Here is a 20,503-nt window from a genome sequence, read left to right as displayed (position 1 = left end):
CTTTTGACAAGGTCCCACATGGCAGTTGGTCAGAAAATTAAAAGCCCATGGGATCCAAGGGAAAGTGTCAAGTTGGATCTTAAATTGGCTCAGTGGCAGGAAGCAAAAGATATTGGTTGATATGTGAGTGCTCTTGTGACTGGAAGGCTGACTCGAGTCGGGTTCTGCAGGGCTTAGTACTTTCCTTTCATAGTACATATCAATGATTTAGACTTGAGCACAAGGAGCATGATTAAAAAGTTTGCAGAAGATACCTGTCATGTCCCTAAGACATGAAAGAAATCATAAACAGTTTAGATCAAACCTTACCTTTTTTGCCTATTTAGTAAGTGGACATTGTTGAACCAAAAGATGTCTGTTACGGGTCACATGATTCACAAGTTGCCTACAGTTTCTGGAAATTTTCAACAGTAGTTACAGCACAAAAGCTCATCCTTATGGAATCTCATACTTCTCATTGTGAGGACGCGTTACAATCAACAAAACCAGGGACCAGCAGCTGATCTGTTGCCCCAGCCTGGACCATAACAAAAGGGGAAGCCTTCAAAACTCATTTTACCTGCAGAGGTGCTAAAAGTCACCATTTATCTCCTAAGGTGAACGGTGGATTTTGACCAGAGGCATAGAGGCTGCTTGTTAGCCTGCAACTGACTCATTAATGGGCAACATCACATGACCTAAGCTCTTCTGGCCTCTGGAAAGTTTTAATATTACATTTCCAGACTCACGACTCTGTCTGCTGTTTAAACCCCAGCCTGCAAACATCAAAGCAGGAACTCAGGCTGACCATCAGCCAGCATCGTCTGAGTGTCCTTCGTGCCTTTCCCCTAGAAGATTTCTGCCATCACCTGTTGAGATGACCAAGTCTCTGTATACCAACCTCATCTCGCTGCATTACCTTCAACTTTAAAGGAATTCTGCAAAATCCTGCTTCAGCCAGCTCCTCTGTGAAGGATCCCTCACTGGATTCTGGAAATCATCTGATTCCACATCTGTGGTGCTTTCTCTTTTAAGTTATAGTCATAGTTGTAAAAACTGCTCTTTCCTATTTTCTTGTGTGCTTGTGTGTGTGTGTGTGTGTGTGTATGAGGTTGCAACCATTCCCCGGGTTTGAATATGTGAATAAACTATACTTCTGATTTAACCTCAGAGTTTGCTGTGAGTCACTTTAAAAATTGACCTCACAAACAGAGGGTTTGGGGAAACACACGCCACAGCCTATTTCAGAAATTAAAGCACCTCTGCTTATGGACAGATGATGAGAAAATAAGAGTTTTGCTTCCTTCTCCTGCCTGTAACGATACAAAAAATGACCCTTGTGGCTGATAGTGAGAAAGAAAGCTGTAGACTGCAGAAACGCCTCTAGCTTACCAGTCCAGTAGCTTTATCACTTTACTGCCATCCCCATATATAATATAGTGTGTATGTATATTTATATATTATGTCAATATGATATGAAAAGCAATCAAACTGTATGTATCAAAACGTCATTCTTTTTTGTTATTTTAAAATGGACTTCTGTTGAATCACAAAATGGCTGATCCAAGTCACATGACCACAGGATTGGCCCTTTGTTTTGGAAACTACCAACTGGAGTTACAAGAATAAAAGAATCCTCCTTTCATCATCATAGAATCTCACACCCAAACCAAGAAACGAACTAATGAGCCAATGATTGGTTTAGCAGATAGCCTCATGGCAGAATTAAATGGGGCCCAGGGAAGTTCCTAGATAGACCAAGAAAGAGTGAGGGTGATGCCCCACTTAGTCGAAGAGCAATAGGGGAGTACAGCAGGAGCTGAACATCCACCAGAGAGCTGTAGTGTTCCAGAGGACATGGAACAGCTTTGGGGAAGACCCATTCCCAAAACAAAAGAGGACAAGAGGAACAGCAAGATTAAATTGCGGGGAGACATGGGTGAGACTTACATTGAACGCCCTACTATCTGGCTAGCAAACACAGAAATTCTATTGATATTGGACTCCATATTCACCCATCTAAATGCAGAACAATGATGAGATCTGACAGAGCTATCCACTGCATTTAAAAGCAGCTGTAGAGACAAGCCAGGCTGCACCACTGTAGATCTACCTGATGTCGATGTGGGAGAGACTCCTCCTACTATGCAACATCCCTCTCACCTGGGTCCGGAAAAGCTGGCCCAGGTTCAGGGGGAGATTAACTACATGTTGCAGCTCCAAATAATAAAGCCTTTCAGCTCCCCAGGTGTGCTCGCACCCAAGCTGTATGCTAAACTGGAATTCCTACAGGAGGCAAAGATCAAATTACAGCCACCAAACTCCTGGAAATCGGATTGGTAAAAGTGCCTGGATTTGAGCAGATAAATTCACAGGTTACAAAGGTGGACAGTGAAGAGTTAAGCTTGACAAGAGCAGCTCAGACTGGCAGTCAGAAGGATTTGCATTTAAATAGTGAGAAACACAGAATAGCCAAGAACAGCTTGACTGGTACTAACAACCTGGGTCCTAGCCGATATGAAAAAACCCAAGACCCTCTAGCAATATGAAATTAGGATTTGAAGAGGCACTAAGTTCTGAAATCAGTATCTTTGCTTATGCCTAACCCCAAAAGATAAAAAATTCAGAACTTTAATACCTGAATAGTCTTTCCCCAATAAAGGCAGATTTTGAATGTAACCAGGTCACCTAAACATTACCCACGTTGCAGGAAAGGACAGTGTCATTGCTGATGCCCTATCCCAAGTTTAAACCTCAAGTACAACAGGGAACTGACGTTGCACCTGCTGTGTGTTTGACATTCCAGTGTGAACGAGAGAATGAATGGTTACCTCTTTACTTCATTGCGGAGAAAGAAGGTCACATGACTTGAGTAACCATTTTTAAATCTCTATATTCCTTTGAGAGCTGAGAAACCCTCAATCTGCTGTTTTAACACCAGCTGGAAAGAACTCCAGCAGCCCAGCTAACCAAGCACCACCACCATCTTTCAACTCCTTGATGTCTGTTTAATTTTACAAGCCTCTGATCAATGCCTGCTAAGCAGTCTAAACAGAAAGCGTATCGTGTTGCAATGTCCTTCATTTCAAGGATTTTTCGTGTTGCTGTCTCCAACCAGGAACTCATCTGGATGTAACTCTGCCACGAAAGAAACAGCCTCTGGATTTTGACTTCTTGCAACTTTGGAAATCATGTGAACTAATGTTCATTTCTGTTTTTTTATTGCTGTGAAGCTTCCTCTTTTCTATCCCCCCCCCTCCCATACTGTAAATGTGTGTGTGAGTTTGCAAGGATCCCACTCTTTCTCCACCCCCCCCCCCCCACTTCCCGGGTTTGAATGTGAATAAACTAACCTTCTGAGTTAATCATAATGTGAGCTTGCTGTCCGTTGTTATTAAATTGGATTCCATAAACTGAGGGTTTGGGGGTAGTACGCCACAGCCTATTTTAGAAATAATTTTTAAAAAACACCTCTGCTTACAGACAGGCAGTGAGAGGATAAAGAAGTTCAGTTTTTCTTTCTCCTGTCCGTAACAATTATAAAACCTATATCAAACACTGGTTTGGCCCCAGCTGGAGCATTGTGTCCAATTCTAGGCATCACATTTTAGGAAGGATGTGGAAGCTTTGGAGAGGATACAGAAGAGATTTACGGAACTTTACAAAATCACAGAATTTTAACAGCACAGAAGGAGGCCATTCAGCCCATCATGTCTGCACCAGCTCTCCAAATGAGCATTATGACCTAGTGCCATTGTCCTGCCTTTTCCCTGTACCCCTGCACATTGTTTCTATTCAAATAATCATCTAATGCCCTCTTGAATGCCTTGATTGAACCTGTCTCCACCACAGTTTCAGGCAGTGCATTCCAGACCTGAACCACTCATTGTGTGAAAAAGTTTTTTCCATGTCACATTTGCTTCTTTTGCAAATCACTTTAGATCTGTGCCCTCTCATTCTTGATCCATTTAGGAGTGGGGAACAACTTCTCCCTATCTACTTCCTAGAATGGTTCCAGGGATGAGAGATTATAATAACATTGATATAGTCTTTTGTGCTGTATTATTATTGTCTATGATTCTATGTTTTATAAAAATTTAAAAAAACATTAAAGACCTTACCACAAAATTAGGACCGTAATGAGCTCTTTTGCTTAGGGCAAATAGTGCTTCAGTGTCTCCTAGTGGCCAAATCTTGACTGAAGATAGTATTTTTAACCATACAAATGGCTACATTAGATGTCATTCATTGTGTGATAGGGAAGCTGTAACAGTTTTTAACACCGATGATACCTTTGTATCGATATCAGTGGTGTTTTAAGTAAATGTGATATTTTTATAATGCAATTTTCCATCAGAGGAGACTGCCTGAGAAATTTTTATTTCACCTAATGTCTCCCACAAACTGACTACTTTCTGATGTATAAAAATAAAATGGAAAATTATTGATTTTAAAAATATTTTCTATATTGTTACGATCCTGTTAGGAGCTGATAACATTTAAAGAACAATCCGAACACCACAAGATTTAATGTTTTTTAAGCAAAAATAAACTTTATTGTATGTAAAAGAATTGAACAGAACAATCGCAATTAGCTTAACAATATGGTAAATAACTACATATGTTATGCACTCAGTTTTACTTACTTCCCCCAAGAATTTTCTTATACTTTGATATCTTAGAGTTATTTACTTCTGTTGGGACCACACAAAAGTATGCCATAGTTCTCTGGGAATTACTTTAATTCTCCTCAGTTCCAACTATTCTCAGAGGTAAGACTTTCATCTTGACTATGGATGCCTTCTCAATACTTCCAAGCTATTTGGAAAGAAGTATGCATTAATTACAGCTGCACAATTTATGATCTGCTATTAATTGAATTTTTAAAAAATTAGGTATGAACAATTTTTTGGAAAACTCTCTGATTCAAATCTATGTGTCACTGAAGCTATGAAAGAAGATTTGAGAGTGAACTGGAATATCAAGTGAGTATACATATTCATTTGTCATACCACATACTTTAACATATTTTACCATTATAGATGGCAACCCTAGCCTAATGAACAGAATGTCTAAAGCATACTCTGCCCTATTTTGTTTTGAGAGTAAACCCAACTTTAGCTTTTTTAGCTGGGGAGTGTCAGTAGAAATCTATTACTTAGTCACCTTGAAGTACATTTGGGATAGGTCGTTCTCTATGGTTACGTTAAATAAATTGGAAAAACTTCCAATTTATTTAACATAACCATAGAGTAGTTATTATACTGATGCTTATGGAAAGCTGTCTGGTGTATCATCCTACTTGTGGCATAGTATAAGGTATGAAGAAGCAACAATTGTAACACTAACATAGTGATGAAAAGAAAGAAAATCATGGTAGACATTGGATTTATACGTAACACTTGGTTTAGAATTATTAATTTATAAAAAGCATGCATGAAGCAAATAAATACTGTAGAAATTGTGTTGAATTTTCCTTATCCTCTTTATTTTCTTTCATGTGGAGAAGTCGATTGCAAATTTAAACACACCACAGTTGGCAGTTTCAAATAAATAGCTCTATTTATTTCAGTTCTCTTAATTGATAATTAAGATTTTTATGCTTTGTGGAAAGAGGATAAACGTGTTTTCATTTGGCTTACAAATTCCTCTATAACTGAACAATGAAACATTACAGTGTTGAAAGAATCTAACTAATGTGTCTTAATCCAATGCAACATCCTTTCTGTATCATTCATTATGTAGGATTACATTGGATATATGGTACAGAAACAGGCCATTTGACCCAACCTGTCCAGCATTTATGCTCCACATGAATTTCCTTCCATCTTTTTTTTACCAAATCTACCATTGTAACTCTGTTCTCTCTTCCCTCATATGCTTGTCTAGCTTCCCCTTAAATGCATCTATACTATTGGCTTCAACCAGTCCCTATGGTATCAAGTTCCACATTCTCACCTCTCTTTTAGTCAGGAAGTTTCTTCTCAATGCCCTATTGGATTTCTTTTGATTGATAACCTCTAGTTATGCTCTTCCTCAGAAGAGGAAACATTTTCTTTACCCGCTCAAAACCTTACATAATTTTAAATTTCTCCATTAGATCACCCCTCAGCCTTTTTTCAAGAGAAAAGAAATGAGCCTATTCGTCCTTTCTTGATATGCATATGCTCGTATTTCTGGCGTCATCTTTGTAAATCTTTTGCAATCTCTCCAGCCTCTATAATTTTTATAATATTATGATCAGAACTGGATGTGGTACTCAAAAGTAAAGATACAGGCTTCAACGGTCCCTTTGTTTGAACTGGCGAATAGCTAATGTAATAACCTGTATTGAAGAAGGAAGATAGAACATGTCCATCGAATTATTGACCAGTCAGCTTAACATCGGTGGTAGGAAAAATAATGGAATCCTTACTAAAGGAGAGAATAGAAGTGCATCTAGAAATGAAAAATATAATAATGAGTAGCCTGCATGGATTGCAAAAGGGAAATTTTTGTTTGACTAATCTTACTGATTTTTTTGAGGAGCTAACAGAGACAGTAGACAATGGTATTGCGGTAGATGTAAGTTATCTAGATTTTCAAAAGGCCTTCAATCAGGAGAAATTTCTCTTCATGATCCTAAATTTTAGCAAGGCTTTTGACAAGGTCCCATATGGCAGACTGGTTTAAAAAAAATAAAAGCCCATGGGATCCAGGGTAATGTAGCAAGCTGGATGCAAAATTGGCTCAGTGGCTGAAAACAAAGGGTAATTGTTGATGGATGTTTTTGTGACTGGAAGGCTGTTTCCAGTGGGGTTCCGCAGGGCTCAGTACTAGGTCCCCTGATTTTCGTGGTATATATTAATGATTTGGACTTAAATGTAGGGGGAACAATCAAGAAGTTTGCAGACAACACAAAAATTGGCCGCAGGATAGACAGTGAGGAGGATTGCTGTTGATTCCAGGAAGATACCAATGGACTGGTCAGGTGGGCAGAAAAGTGGCAAATGGAAATCAACCCAGAGAAGTGTGAAATGATACATGTAGGAGGTCAGACAAGCCAAAGGCATACACAATAAATGGGAGAATATTGAGAGGAGTGGAGGAAGTGAGAGACCTTGGAGTGAATGTCCACAGATCCCTGAAGGTAGCTGGACAGGTCGATAAGGCGGTTAAGAAGACATATGGAATCCTTTCATTCATTGGCCGAGGTATAGAATATAAGAGTGAGGAGGTTATGCTGGAACTATATAAAACATTACTTAGGCCACAATTCTATGATTCTAAATGATTGCCCCCTCATCCTGAAACTGTGTCCCCTTTTTCCAGATTCCCCAGTTAGGGGAAACAACATCTCAGTATCTACCCTGTTAGGTCCCTCTTAATGTTTCAATGAGAAACCTTCTCATTCCAGGGACCAATCTAGTGATCTTCGCTGTACCACCTCCAATGCAAGTATATCCTTCCATAAATATGGACACCAAAGTTGCACACAGTATTCCAGGAGTGATCTAACCAAAGCCTGGTACAATTGTAACACGACTTATTTATTCTTGTACTCTAATCCCTTTGCAATAAAGACTGCTGTAGCTGCATGCTACATTTTGTGTTCCTTGCGCAAGTACGCCCAAGTGTCTCTGAACATCACTATTTACTGGTTTCATGCCTTTTTAAAATATTTTGCTTTTCTATTCTATTCTTAGGAGCAAAGTGAATAACATTTTCCCATATTATTGTCCATATACCATCTTCTTGTCCGCTCACTTAAACTCTCTATATCTCTTTGCAGCTTCTTCGTGTCCTCTTCACAGCTTGCATGCCTACTAGCTTTGTATCATCAGCAAACCTAGATACATTACTCTGTCTTTTTGCCTAAGTCATTCATATAGATTGTAAATAGTTGAGGCCCCAGCAAGAAATCAGTCCTTACGGCACTCCACTAGTCACATTCTGTCAACTTGAAAATGCTCCATTTATCCCTACTCCCTGCTTCCTGTCAGTTAACCAATCCTCTATCCGTGCTATTATATCGCCCCAAACTCCATGTCCCCTTACCTTGTGTGTTAACCTTTTGTGTGGCACCTTATCAAATGCCTTTTGGAAATCCAGGTATGCTACTTCTGCTGGTTTCTCTATATCTACCCTATTAGTTACATCCTCAAAAATCTCTAATAAATTTGTAAAACAGGATTTTCCTTTCGTAAAACCGTGTTGACTTATAAGTATGTTTTCCTAAATGCATTGTTAAGACTTCCTTAATCGGTCCAGCACTTTCCTGATGACTGATGACATTTTTTTCTGTCGCTCCTTTTTTTGAATAGCAGTGTTACATTTGCTAACTTTCAATCTGCTGGGGCCGTCTAGAATCTAGGGAATTTTAGGTCGATCATAGCCAGGACATCCACTATCTCTGTAGCTATCTCATTTAGAACCCTAGGATGTAGGCTATCAGGTCTTTGGGTTTGTCAGCGTTTAGTCTCCTTGAGTTTCTCCAAAACTTTATCTCCGATATTAATTACGTTATTTTCCTCACTCTTACAGTATTTGCCCCTAGTTTACCCTCTATTTCCGATATGTAACTTGTGTCTTCTACTATGAAGACAGACACAAAATATTTGTTCAATGTCATCGCCATTTCCTCATTCCACATGATAATTTCTCATGTCTCTGCTTCTAAGGGTCTAATGTTTAGTTACTCTCTTCCATTTTACGTACTTGTAAAAGCTCTTACATTCTGTTTTTATATTCCTGGCTAGTTTACTCTCATGTTCTATTTTTTTCCCCTTTTTTAATAATTTTTTGGTGGCTCTTTCCTGGTTTCTAAAACGCTGTAAATCCTTAGACTTACTATTATCCTTTGCAACATTAAACGCCTCTTATTTTAACCTAAAATTAACCACAGATGGAACTTTCTCACTGAGTTTTATTTTTTAATGGAATATATTTTTGTTGAACATTTTGAATTGTTTCTTTAAATGTTTCCCACTTTTTATATACCACCGTACCTTTTAGTCTGATTACCCAAATAGCTCTGCACTCATACCCATGGAATTGGTTTTGCTTACATTTAAGATTCTCATTTGTGATTGGAGTATGTTGTTTTCAAACTTGATGTGGAATTCAATTATGTTATCATCACTGTTGTCACTGATCTGGTAATCCAGAGGCCCAGGCTAATGCTGGGGATACTGGCTCAAATTCCACCAAGGCAGCTGGTGGAATTTAAATTCAAATTAATTAATAAATCTGTAATTACAAAAATGCTAGCCCAAGTAATGGTGACCCTGGAAATATCGTTGTGTGTCATAAAAAACCATCAGGTTCACTAATGTCCGTTATGGAAAGAAACAAGATGCCCTTACCTAGTGCGGTCTACTTGTGACTCCAGATCCATAGCAATATGATTGACTCTTGTACCCTTTGAAATGGCTTAGCAAGCCACTCGGTTTTACCAAACCACCATAGAAAAGTCAAAATGGAATGAAACCGTACTGACCACTGGGCATCAATTTGGACACTGGAAACAACAATGGCCCACCCAGCTTTGTCAACTCTGCAAAATCCACCTTCCTAACAACTGTTGTTTGGCTTTGTGCCAAAATAGCTGGAGTTGTGAAGCCTGAAATAGTCATAGTCATCAAATCATACTTTACAATGTCCCAGACACCACCATCACTATCCCTGGGTATAACCTGGATACCACCAGCAGGATAGACCCACCAGAGGTGGCAGCACAGAGGTATACAGTTGGGGTGGAGTTCTCCTGGGAGTCCTTAACATTGATTCTGGAACCCATGAAGTCCTATGGTATCAGGCCAAACATGGACAAGGAAACCTCCTGCTGGTTACCACTACCACACCACCCACCCCCCACCCTACCTCAGCTGATCAATCAGTATTCCTTCATGTTGAACACTGAGGATGGCAAGGGCACACAGTGTACTCTGGGTGGAGGATTTCAGTGTCCATCACCGAGAGTGGTTGGGTAGTATCAATAATCGAGTTGGCCAAGCCCTAAAGGAAACAGCTGCTAGATTGGGTCTGTGGCAGGTGGTGAGGGAACCAACATGATGGAAGAATCTACTTGACCTTATTCTCTGCAATCTACCTGTCGCAGATGCATCTGTCCATGACAGTATTGGTAGGAATGACCAAGCACAGTCTTTGAGGAGACAAAGTCCCCTCCTCATATTGAGGATGCCCTTCATTGATTTGTGTGACACTGCCATCATGCTAAATGTGAGAGATTATAAAAGATCTAGCAACTCAAAACTGGGCATCCATGTGGTGCTGTAGGCCATCAACAGCAGCAGAATTGTACTCAACCACAATCTGTAACTTCATAGCCTGGCATATCTCTCACTCTACCATTACCATCAAGCCGAGAGACCAACCCTCGTTTAACGAAGAGCGCAGGAGAGTATGCCGAGAGTAACACCAGGCACACCTAAGAATGTGTCAACCCGGTGAAACTTCATCACGGGTCTCCTTGCATGCCAAACAATGGAAGCAGCATGTGAAACATATAGCTAAGTGACCCCACATCCAACAGATCAGATCAAAGCTCTGCAGTCCTGCCACAACCTGTTGTAATTTGTGATGGATAATTAAACAACTAACTGGGAGGAGGCTGCACAAATGCTCCCATTCTCAGTGATAGAGGAGTCCAACACATCAGTACAAAAGACAAGGCTGAAGCATTTGCAACCATCTTCAGCCAGAAGTGCTGAGTGGATGATACACCTGGACCACCTCCTGAGGTCTCCAGCATCACAGATGCAGTCTTCAGCCAATTCAATTCACTCCATGTGATATCAAGAAATGGCTGAAGGCACTGGGCCCTAACAATATTCCAGCAATAGTACTGCTGTGACTAGTGGTGATCCGCAGGGATCAGTGCTGGGACCTTTGCTCTTTGTAGTATACGTAAATGATTTGGAGGGAAATGTAACTGGGCTAATTAGTAAGTTTGCAGACGACACTAAGGTTGGAGGAGTTGCAGATAGTGAAGAGGATTGTCAAAGGATACAACGGGATATAGATCGGTTGGAGACTTGGGCGGAGAAATGGCAGATGGAGCTTAATCCGGACAAATGCGAGGTAATGCATTTTGGAAGGTCTAATACAGGCAGGAATTATACAGTAAATGGCAGAACCCTTAAGTGCATTGACGGGCAGAGGGATCTGGGTGTACAGGTCCACAGGTCACTGAAAGTGGCAACGCAGGTGGATAAGGTAGTCAGGAAGGCATATGGCATGCTTGCCTTCATTGGCAGGGGTATTGAGTATAAAAGCTGGGAAGTCATGCTGCAGCTGTATAGAACCTTGGTTAGGCCACACTTGGAATATTGCATGCAATTCTGGTCGCCACATTACCAGAAGGATATGGAGGCGTTGGAGAGGGTGCAGAGGAGGTTTACCAGGATGCTGCCTGGTCTGGAGGTTATTAGCTATGAGGAGAGGTTGGAGAAACTCGGATTGTTCTCACTAGAGCGATGGAGATTGAGGGGTGACTTGATAGAAGTTTACAAAATTGAGTGGCATGGACAGAGTAGATAGTCAGAAGCTTTTTCCCAGGGTAGAAGAGTCAATTACTAGGGGACATAGATTTAAGGTGAGAGGAGAAAACTATAGAGGAGATGTGCGGGGCAAGTTTTTTACGCAGAGGGTAGTGAGTGTCTGGAATTCGCTGCCAGAGGAGGTGGTGGAAGCAGGTACGATAGTGGTGTTTAAGAGGCAGCTTGACAAATACATGAATAGGATGGGAATAGAGGGATACGGACCCGGGAAGTGCAAAATATTTTAGTTTGACAGGCAATATGACCGGCGCAGGCTTGAAGGGCTGAAGGACCTGTTCCCATGCTGTACTTTTCTTTGTACTGAAGACTTGTGCTCCAGAACAATCCATGCACCTAGCCAAGCTGTTGCAGAACAGTTATATCTTCCCAGCAATGTGGAAGATTGCCCAGGTATGACCTGCCCTCAAAAAGCAGGACAAATCCAATCTAGTCCCTTTAGTCTACTCTCAATGATCATACAAGGGTACGGACATACGAATTAGGAGCAGGAATAGGCCATTCAGCCCCTCGAGCCTGCACTGCCATTCAAAAAGATCATAACTGATCTGATTACGGCCTTTATGCCACTTTCCTTCATACCCTGTTTACCCTTTGACTCCCTTGTCAATCAAGAGTCTATCTGACTCACCTTAAAAATATTCACTGACCCTGTCTCCACTGCTGTCTGGGGAAGAGAGTTCCACAGACCTATGACGCTCAGAGAAAAAAATTCTCCTCATCTTCTTCTTAAATAGGGGATCCATTATTTGGAGACAACTTATTATTAAATTGTGTCCCCTAGTTCTAGTCTCTTGCATAAGGGGAATACTGCAAAGGCTATGGGCCCTGACAATATTCCAGCAATAGGACTGAAGACCTGTGCTCCAGAACTTGCCGTGCCCCTAGCCAAGCTGTTCCAGTACAGCTACGACACTGATATCTACCCGGCTATGTGGAAAATTGCCCAGGTGTGTCCTGTACACAAAAATCATGACAAACCCAACACAGCCAATTACTGCCCCATCGGTCTACTCTCCATCATCAGTAAAGTAATGGAAGGGATCATCAACTGCGCTATCAAGCAGCAGTTGCTTAGCAATAACCTGCTCACTGACACCCAGTTTGGGTTCCGCCAGGGCCACTCAGCTCCTGACCTCATTACAGCCTTAGTTCAGACATGGACAAAAGAGCTGAACTCTCGAGGTGAGGTGAGAGTGACTGCCCTTTACATCAAGGCAGCATTTGACCGAGTGTGGCATCAAGGAGGCCTAGCAAAACTGGAGTCAATGGGAATCATGGGGAAAACTCTCTGCTGGTTGGTGTCATGCCTGGTACAAAGGAAGACGGTTGTGGTTGTTGGAGGTCAGTCATCTCAGCTCCAGAACATCACAGCAGGAGTTCCTTAGGGTTGTGTCCTCGGCCCAACCATCTTCAGCTGGTTCATCGATGACCTCCCTTCCATCATAAGGTCAGAAGTAGGGATGTTAGCTGATGATTGCACAATGTTCAGCACCATTCGCGACGACTCAGATATTGAAGCAGTCCATGTCCAAATGCAGCAAGACCTGGACAATATCCAGCCTTGGGCTGACAAGTGGCAAATAACATTTGTGCCACACAAATGCAAGGCAATGACCATCTCCAACAAGAGAGAATATAACCATCACCCCTTGATGTTCACTGGCATTACCATCACTGAATCCCCCACTGTCAACATCCTGGGGGTTACCATTGACCAGAAACTAACTGGACTGTAAAAGCAATGTAAATATTGTGGCTACAAGAACAGGTCATAGGCTAGGAATTGTGTGACATGTCACTCACCTCCTGTCTCCCAAAACCTGTCCACCATCAACAAGGCACAAGTCAGGGGTGTGATGGAATACACCCCACTTGCCTGGATGAGTGCAGCTACCACAACACTTAAGAAACATGACACCGTCCGGGACAAAGCAGCCCGCTTGATTGGCATCCACAAACATTCACTCCCTCCGCCACCGTCGCACAGTAGCAGCACTGTGTACTATCTACAAGATGCACTGCAGGAATTCACCAAGGTTCCTTCAACAGCACCTTCCAAACCATGACCACTACCATCTAGAAGGACAAGGGCAGCAGATAGATGGGAACACCACCACCTGGACGTTCCCCTCCAAGTCACTCACCATCCTGATATATATCGCCGTTCCTTCACTGTCGTTGGTTCAAAATCCTGGAACTCCCTACCTAACAGCACTGTGGGTGTACCTACACTACATGGACTGCAGCGGTTCAAGGACCCAGGTCACCACCACCTTCTCAAGGGCAACTAGGGATGGGCAATAAATGCCCATATGCCAATAAACTGACCAGCCAGCGGAGCCCACATCTCGTGATTGAATTAAAAAAAACACATTTTTGTGCGTGTGGAGTCACACGTAGGCCAGACCAGGTAAGGATTGCAGATTGCCTACCCTAGTGGCATTAGTGAACCAGTTGGGTTTTTACAACAATCGACCATGCTTTCATGGTCATCATTATTGAGAGTAGCTTTTAATTCCAGACTTATTCATTGAATTTAAATTCTACCACTTGCAATTCTGGCACAAAACCAAACAACAGATGTTAGGAAGGAGGACATTGCAGGGTTGTCAAAGCTGAGTGCGTCATTGTTGTTTCCGGTGTCCAGGTCAATGCCTGGTGGTCAGTCCAGTTTCATTCCTTTTTGACTTTTCTGTGGCCGTTTGGTACAACTGAATGGCTTGCAAATCCATGTCCCTGAAACATTAGCCTGGTTCTGGATTACTAGTCTAGTGACATTTTATTGCACCAATGTTTCACCATATGTCTATATGATTATGCCCTTTCTTAAATAAGGAGACACAGTACTCTAGATGTGGTCTCACCAATACCCTATAGAACTGTAGTAAAACATCCCTACTTTAGTATTCCATTCGCCTTGCAATAAACACCAACTTTCCGTTTGCCTTCTAGTCACTTGCTGTACCTGCATATTAACTTTTGTAATTCATGTATCAGGACACCCAGATTCCTCTGTTCTGCAATCTCTCCCCTTATAAGTAATATGCTGCTATTTAATTCTTCCTGCCAAATGGACAAGTTCATATTTTCCCACAAAAGTGATGGAAGTTGTTGTCGACAGTGCTATCAAGGGGCACTTATACAGCAATAACTTGCTCACTGACGCTCAGTTTGAGTTCTGCCAGGTCACTCATTTCCACACCTCATTACAATGTTGGTCCAAACGTGGACAAAAGAGCTGAACTTGAGAGGGGAGATAAGAGTGACTGCTGTTGAGGGCCTAGCAGAATTGAAGTCAAAGCAAATTATGGACAAAACTCTCCACTGGTTGGAGTCATACCTAGCACGAGAAAAGATGGTTGTGATTGTTAGAGGTCAGTTATCTCAGTTCAGGACATTGCTGTCCTAAATCCAAACATCTTTAGCAGCTTCATCAATGACCTTCTCTGCACCACAAGGCCCGAAGCAGGGATGTTCACTGATGATTCTGCAATGTTCAGTACTATTTGCGACTTCTCAGATACTGAAGCAGTCTGTGCCCATATGCAGCAACACCTGGACAATATTCAGGCTTGGGCTGATAAGTGGCAAGTAACTTGCACACCAAACAAGTGCCAGGCAATGAATGAATATTTCCAACAAGAGAGAACTAACTATCTCCCCTTGATAATGAATGGCATGGCCATCACTGAATCCCCCACTATCAACATCTGAAATTGAATTGGACCAGCCATATAAATACTGTGGCTACAAGAGCAGGTCAGAGGCTGGGAATTCTATAGCGAGTAACTCACCTCCTGACTCCCCAAAGTCTGTGCACCATCGACAAGGTACACGTCAGGAGTGTGATGGAATGAGTGCAGCTCCAACAACACTCAATAAACTTGACACCACCTAGAACAAGTGTGCTTGATTGGCACCCCATCCACCACCTTAAACATTCACTCCTTCTCCCACTGGTGTACATTGACAGCAGTGCGTACGACATATACACTTCACTGCAGCAATTCGTGAAGCCTCCTTTGACAGCACCTTCCAAACCCATGACCTCTACTACCTAGAAGGAGATGGGTGGCAGATGCATGGGAACACCACCACCAGTAAGTTGCCCTCAGAGCCACACACCATTCTGACTTGGAACTATATCGTCATTCCTTCACTGTCTTTAGGTCAAAATCCCGGAACTTCCTCCCTAACAGAACTGTGGGTGTACCTACACCATATGGACTACAGCGGTTCAAGAAGGCAAGGGCCTTTAAGGATGGGCAATAAATGCTGGCCTAGCCAGTGATGTCCAGATCCTGAGAGAGAATGAATTTTTAAAAAGTACAATTTCCCAGTGGATCTTTTACTATGACATTACTGATTTAACTGTGCCTCATTGCACAATACTAGATATGAAATAGCTTTAATCCCCAATTAGTTCCACAGCATATTGGCTCCAGGAAATTGTCATGATGTCTACAAACTTGGTTTCCAGACCATCTTTGTTAATTTGATCGGTCCAGTCTATATGAAGATTAATTTCCCACACATTGCCTTTGTTGCAAATATTTTTTTGTTTAATGCTCTAACAATATATATATATATACTGTTATGGGGCCTATAAATTTCTTGCACCAGCAGTTTCTGACCCTTGCTATTCCTAATCTCCACCCATACCTATTCTATCCCCTAACCCTAACTCCATGCCTTCAGCAATTGGAAGGGAGGGAGGGAGGAACTCAAGAAAATTACAATCACCAGGGAAATGGTACTGAGAAAATTGTTGGAGCTGCGAGCTGACAAGTCCCTGGGTCCTGATGGACTTCACCCTAGAGTCTTAAGTTGCTAGTGAGATAGTTGATGCATTGATTTTAATTTTCTAAAATTCCCTGGATTCGGAGAAGGTTCTGTTAAATTGGAACGCTAAAGCTAACTGGTAAATAGATTAAGGGATAGACAATGGAGATGCAGTGAGATTTGGATATTTCAGAATACACAGAATAAATATATTCCAACGAGAAAGAAAAATTTCAAGGGGAGGACCCACCAAAGTGGTTAGCTAAAACAGTTAAAGATAGTATCAAACAAGGAGGTGATGGCGTAGTGGTATTGTCGCTGGACTAGTAATCCAGAGACCCAGGGTAATGCTCTGGGGACCAGGGTTTGAATCCCACCATGGCAGATCATGGAATTTCAATTCAATAAAAATCTGGAATTAAAAGTCTAATGATGACCACAAAACCCTTGTCGATTGGTTCACTAATGTCCCTACATGTGACTCCAGACCCACAGCAATGTGGTTGACTCTTAACAAGGATGGTCAATAAATGCTGGCCAAACCAGCGACACCCACATCCCATGAATGAATAAAAAAAACTTAAGGAAAAAGCATATAATTGCGCAAAGATGGGTGGCAGGTCAGAGGATTGAACAGAGTATAAAAACAGCAAAGAATGATTAAAAGATTAATAAGGAGGGGAAAAAAATTAGAAATATAAAGATAAGAGTTTCTAGAAATTTTTTTAAAAAGTTAACAAAGTGAGCGTTGGTCTCATAGAAAGTGAGTCTGCGGAATTATGATGGAAAATAATGCAGGTATCTAGATTCTTAATACACAAGGGGGTGAAAAGTTATCAGGGGTGGGTGGGAATGTGGAGTTGAGGTTACAGTCAGATCAGCCATGATCTCATTGAATGGCGAAGCAGGCTCAAGGGGCCGAGTGGCCTACTCCTGCTCCTAATTCGTATGTTTGTATGTATGTAAGTACAGGTATTTTCCTTTCTCATACCACCTCTCCATCAATTCTTAGCTCAACCAGTATCTTAATTCCTCATACCTCATTCACTTCAACCTGGGCAGCATCTTTCTTGATAAAGACAGATGCAAAATGCTAATTTAGTACCTCAGCCATGCACTCTGCCTGCTTGCACAAATCTGCTATTTGGTCTCTAAACAACTATAATCCTGCTTTAACCATCCTCCTTCGGCATATATACCTATAGAAGACTTTTGGATCTGTTTTATGTTGGCTGGCAGTCTCTTCATTCTCTCTTTTTGCTGCTTCCGTCTGAACTTTTTTATATTTAGCCTGGTTCTGTCTTGTATTATCAACTTGGCATCTTATATAACCTTTTATAGCTTCATCTTGCTCCCTATTTTGTCATCCAGGGAGCTCTGGATTTATTTGCCCTACTCTTCACCCTTGCGGGAATGTACCTCGACTGTACCCAGACTATCTCTTCTTCAAAGGCAACCCATTGTTCAGTTATAGTTTTGCCCACCAATTTTGATTCCAATTTATTTGGGCCAGATCTGTTCTCACCCCATTGAACTTAGTCCTCCCCCAATTAATTCTTACTCTGGATTGCTCCTTGTACTTTCCCATAGCCTGCATAAACCCTATGCTGTCACTCTCCTGTACATTTTCTGACACTGATACTTGATCCATTTGGCCTATCTCTGCCCCAGAACCAAATCCAGATTCAGCAATGCCTTCTCCCTTATTAGACCGGAAACACATTGATCTGGAAAATTCTCCTCAACATGCTTCAGTAACTCTTTCCCCTCTGCCTACTTAGACTATCCCAGTCTATATTAGGATAATTAAAGTCCTCCATTATAACTACTCAATAGGTATTGCACCTCTCTGTAATTTGCTCGCAAACTTGTTCCTCTCTGTCTTTCTCACTAGTAGATTGCCTTTGAATTATATCCAGTAGTGTAATGGTACTTCTGTTGTTCCTTAGCTTTAACCAAATACAGCCTGCCTTTGGCCCTTCCAGTATATCATCTCTCTCTCTCTCTCTCTCTCTCTCTCTCTCTCTCTCTCTCTCTCTCTCCAGCACTGTAATATTCTGCTTAATCAATACTGCCACCCCCTTTTTTTAACCTTGCTTACCTTTCCTGAACACTTTGTGTTCAGGAATTTTGAGTACCCAGCCCTACCCTTGTTTTGAGCCAGCTCTTGTTATCACCACAATATCAAATAGCACAGCATAGCAACCTGCATCTGCAGCTGACCAATCTTATTTATCACAATCTGTTCTTCTGCATACATGTTTCATTGCATTTCCTCTTATCGCATGTCCTCTACGATGATGTCAGCTGCTGCTCAAGCTCTGAAACACATGGTTCAGACTGCTGCAACTGATGACACTTCCTGCCCATGTGGTCATCCAGGACATGAGAAGCATCCTGGAGTCCCACATGGAACAGGATTTGCATTCCACAGGTTTATGGCATCCTCTCATGTTTCTGTTAGATTATGAACTGACTTAACAGAAATAAACTTAAGACTCAAATAAATAAATACTCACCAGCTACTCGCCAATCAACTGCTTGCATCAGCTAAGCTGTGGCCTTGGTTACATCTCAATAATAGCTAGTACATCTCATTCTTCCAAACTTATTAATGTATTTATTTGTCCTTGTTTTTTTGCGTTATTTGTCCATACATTCCACTCAAACCTGCCTCCACTCCTTTTGAATGTTGATCTTGCATTCTTACCTGGTGTTCCTCGTGCTCTGTGGATAGTTTCCGTTTTAGCTTGTTATTTCCAAGTTAAGTACAGGCAAATCCTTATGTCCTATAGTTCTTTAGAGGAAAAACATAGTTCAGTCTTATTCATAATGATTTTTCAGCTGATTATGCAAGCAACTGGTTATCCTTATGTTATTGATGAGTTTAATATGTTGAATATATTAGAATTAAAAATGTTTTCTATCACAGGGCAATCACATTATACGACTGTCCATCCCCCATTTTTAGGGAAACTCCTCTAGAATTGCAACATGAACTGTTTAAGAAGCTTGCTAATGATTTTGCCCCATTTAAAGGAAGGTATGCTTTATATTTTTGCTATAAAATGTTAAAATATTGTAACTGGAAAAACAACTTTTTTGTATTAAATTTTATTTCAAAAACGTTGAAATCAAATACAGAAAATTTCCACCGGTGATGTGACTGACATTTTCTAAATCAATTTTGCAGGAAGTAAAGCTATTTAATGATTCAGTTTGGAAATAGTTTTACAATATTTTCATGATTGAGATGAATGTGTGGTTTGGTATTGTAGGAGGTGTAAACACTGAAATTTTTCATATGGCATTAGGTGTCAATCCGTGCATTCTGATTTGGAACAGACAGCCTTTACAGAACTGAATATTAGCACTGGCAATGTCACCCATATCCAAGGAAGACCTGCATTACTGCTTAGCAGTACTAGCTGGACAGGTAAATCAGATTTTTTTTCTTTAAATAACCAGTTTTAGTGCACTCATTTTGGCACTTGTTAATGTACATAAATGTGATGGCTGTCACTTTTAGATCAGTTCGACCGAGTAGGGGTCACGTGATTTGTTCAGCCAATGTGTAGCCAGCGCGGGGAAATAAATTCTACGTGAGGAGTTTCCTAGGAAATGGGGGGCTGACTAGATACAAGCAGCTACAGAAGCTCTTGTGTAAATAAAGTTTGTTTTGTTTGACTAAGAAGCCTCCCAGCACGTGTTTCTATATTTGGCAATGAGGAAAAACTATCCTGGTGTTGTCTCCTGCCTGTATCTGTGAGTATAGTGTTTAATCGATGACTGAATAGGAAATTATTTTACTCACTGAGATGCCTCTTTTAGGCCGGATACACCCATTCGACTCCTCTGCAGAGGAATGGGGTCAATACATTGAGCGCCTTGGATTCTACTTCCAACTGAATTAAATCACGGATGAGGGAACTGTAAGGTGACCCTCCTGAGCGCTTGTGGAAGCCAGACTTACAGTCTGATCTGCAGCCTTACCGCTGCAAGCGCACCTGACTCCAAATCATTCAGTGAGTTAGTGGATCTACTTAAGGGTCATTTCCAACCGAAACCTTCGGTCATAATGCAATGTTTTAATTCGCGAGTGAGAGCCCCGGGGGAATCGATCGTGACATACATTGTGAAACTCAAACAATTATCAGAGCATTGCAATTTTGATACGACCA

The 20,503-nt window shown here is 41.4% G+C and overlaps 1 protein-coding gene across 1 annotated transcript in view; it reads left to right on the top strand.

The window, feature by feature from the left end:
* alg1 (ALG1 chitobiosyldiphosphodolichol beta-mannosyltransferase) overlaps positions 1-20,503 on the top strand; it is a 75,721-nt gene that overhangs the window by 10,864 nt on the left and 44,354 nt on the right. The window contains exons 5-7 of the mRNA XM_078558311.1: positions 4,875-4,964; positions 19,255-19,365; positions 19,637-19,758. Coding sequence (XP_078414437.1) covers positions 4,875-4,964; positions 19,255-19,365; positions 19,637-19,758 — 323 coding nt within the window. The remainder of the gene's footprint in view (positions 1-4,874; positions 4,965-19,254; positions 19,366-19,636; positions 19,759-20,503) is intronic.

The sequence above is a fragment of the Cetorhinus maximus genome, chromosome 15, assembly GCF_964194155.1.
Source record: "Cetorhinus maximus chromosome 15, sCetMax3.hap1.1, whole genome shotgun sequence".
Lineage (NCBI taxonomy): Eukaryota > Metazoa > Chordata > Chondrichthyes > Lamniformes > Cetorhinidae > Cetorhinus > Cetorhinus maximus.
The sequence above is the reverse complement of the archived record's forward strand: the minus strand, read 5'-3'. Positions and strand labels throughout refer to the sequence as shown.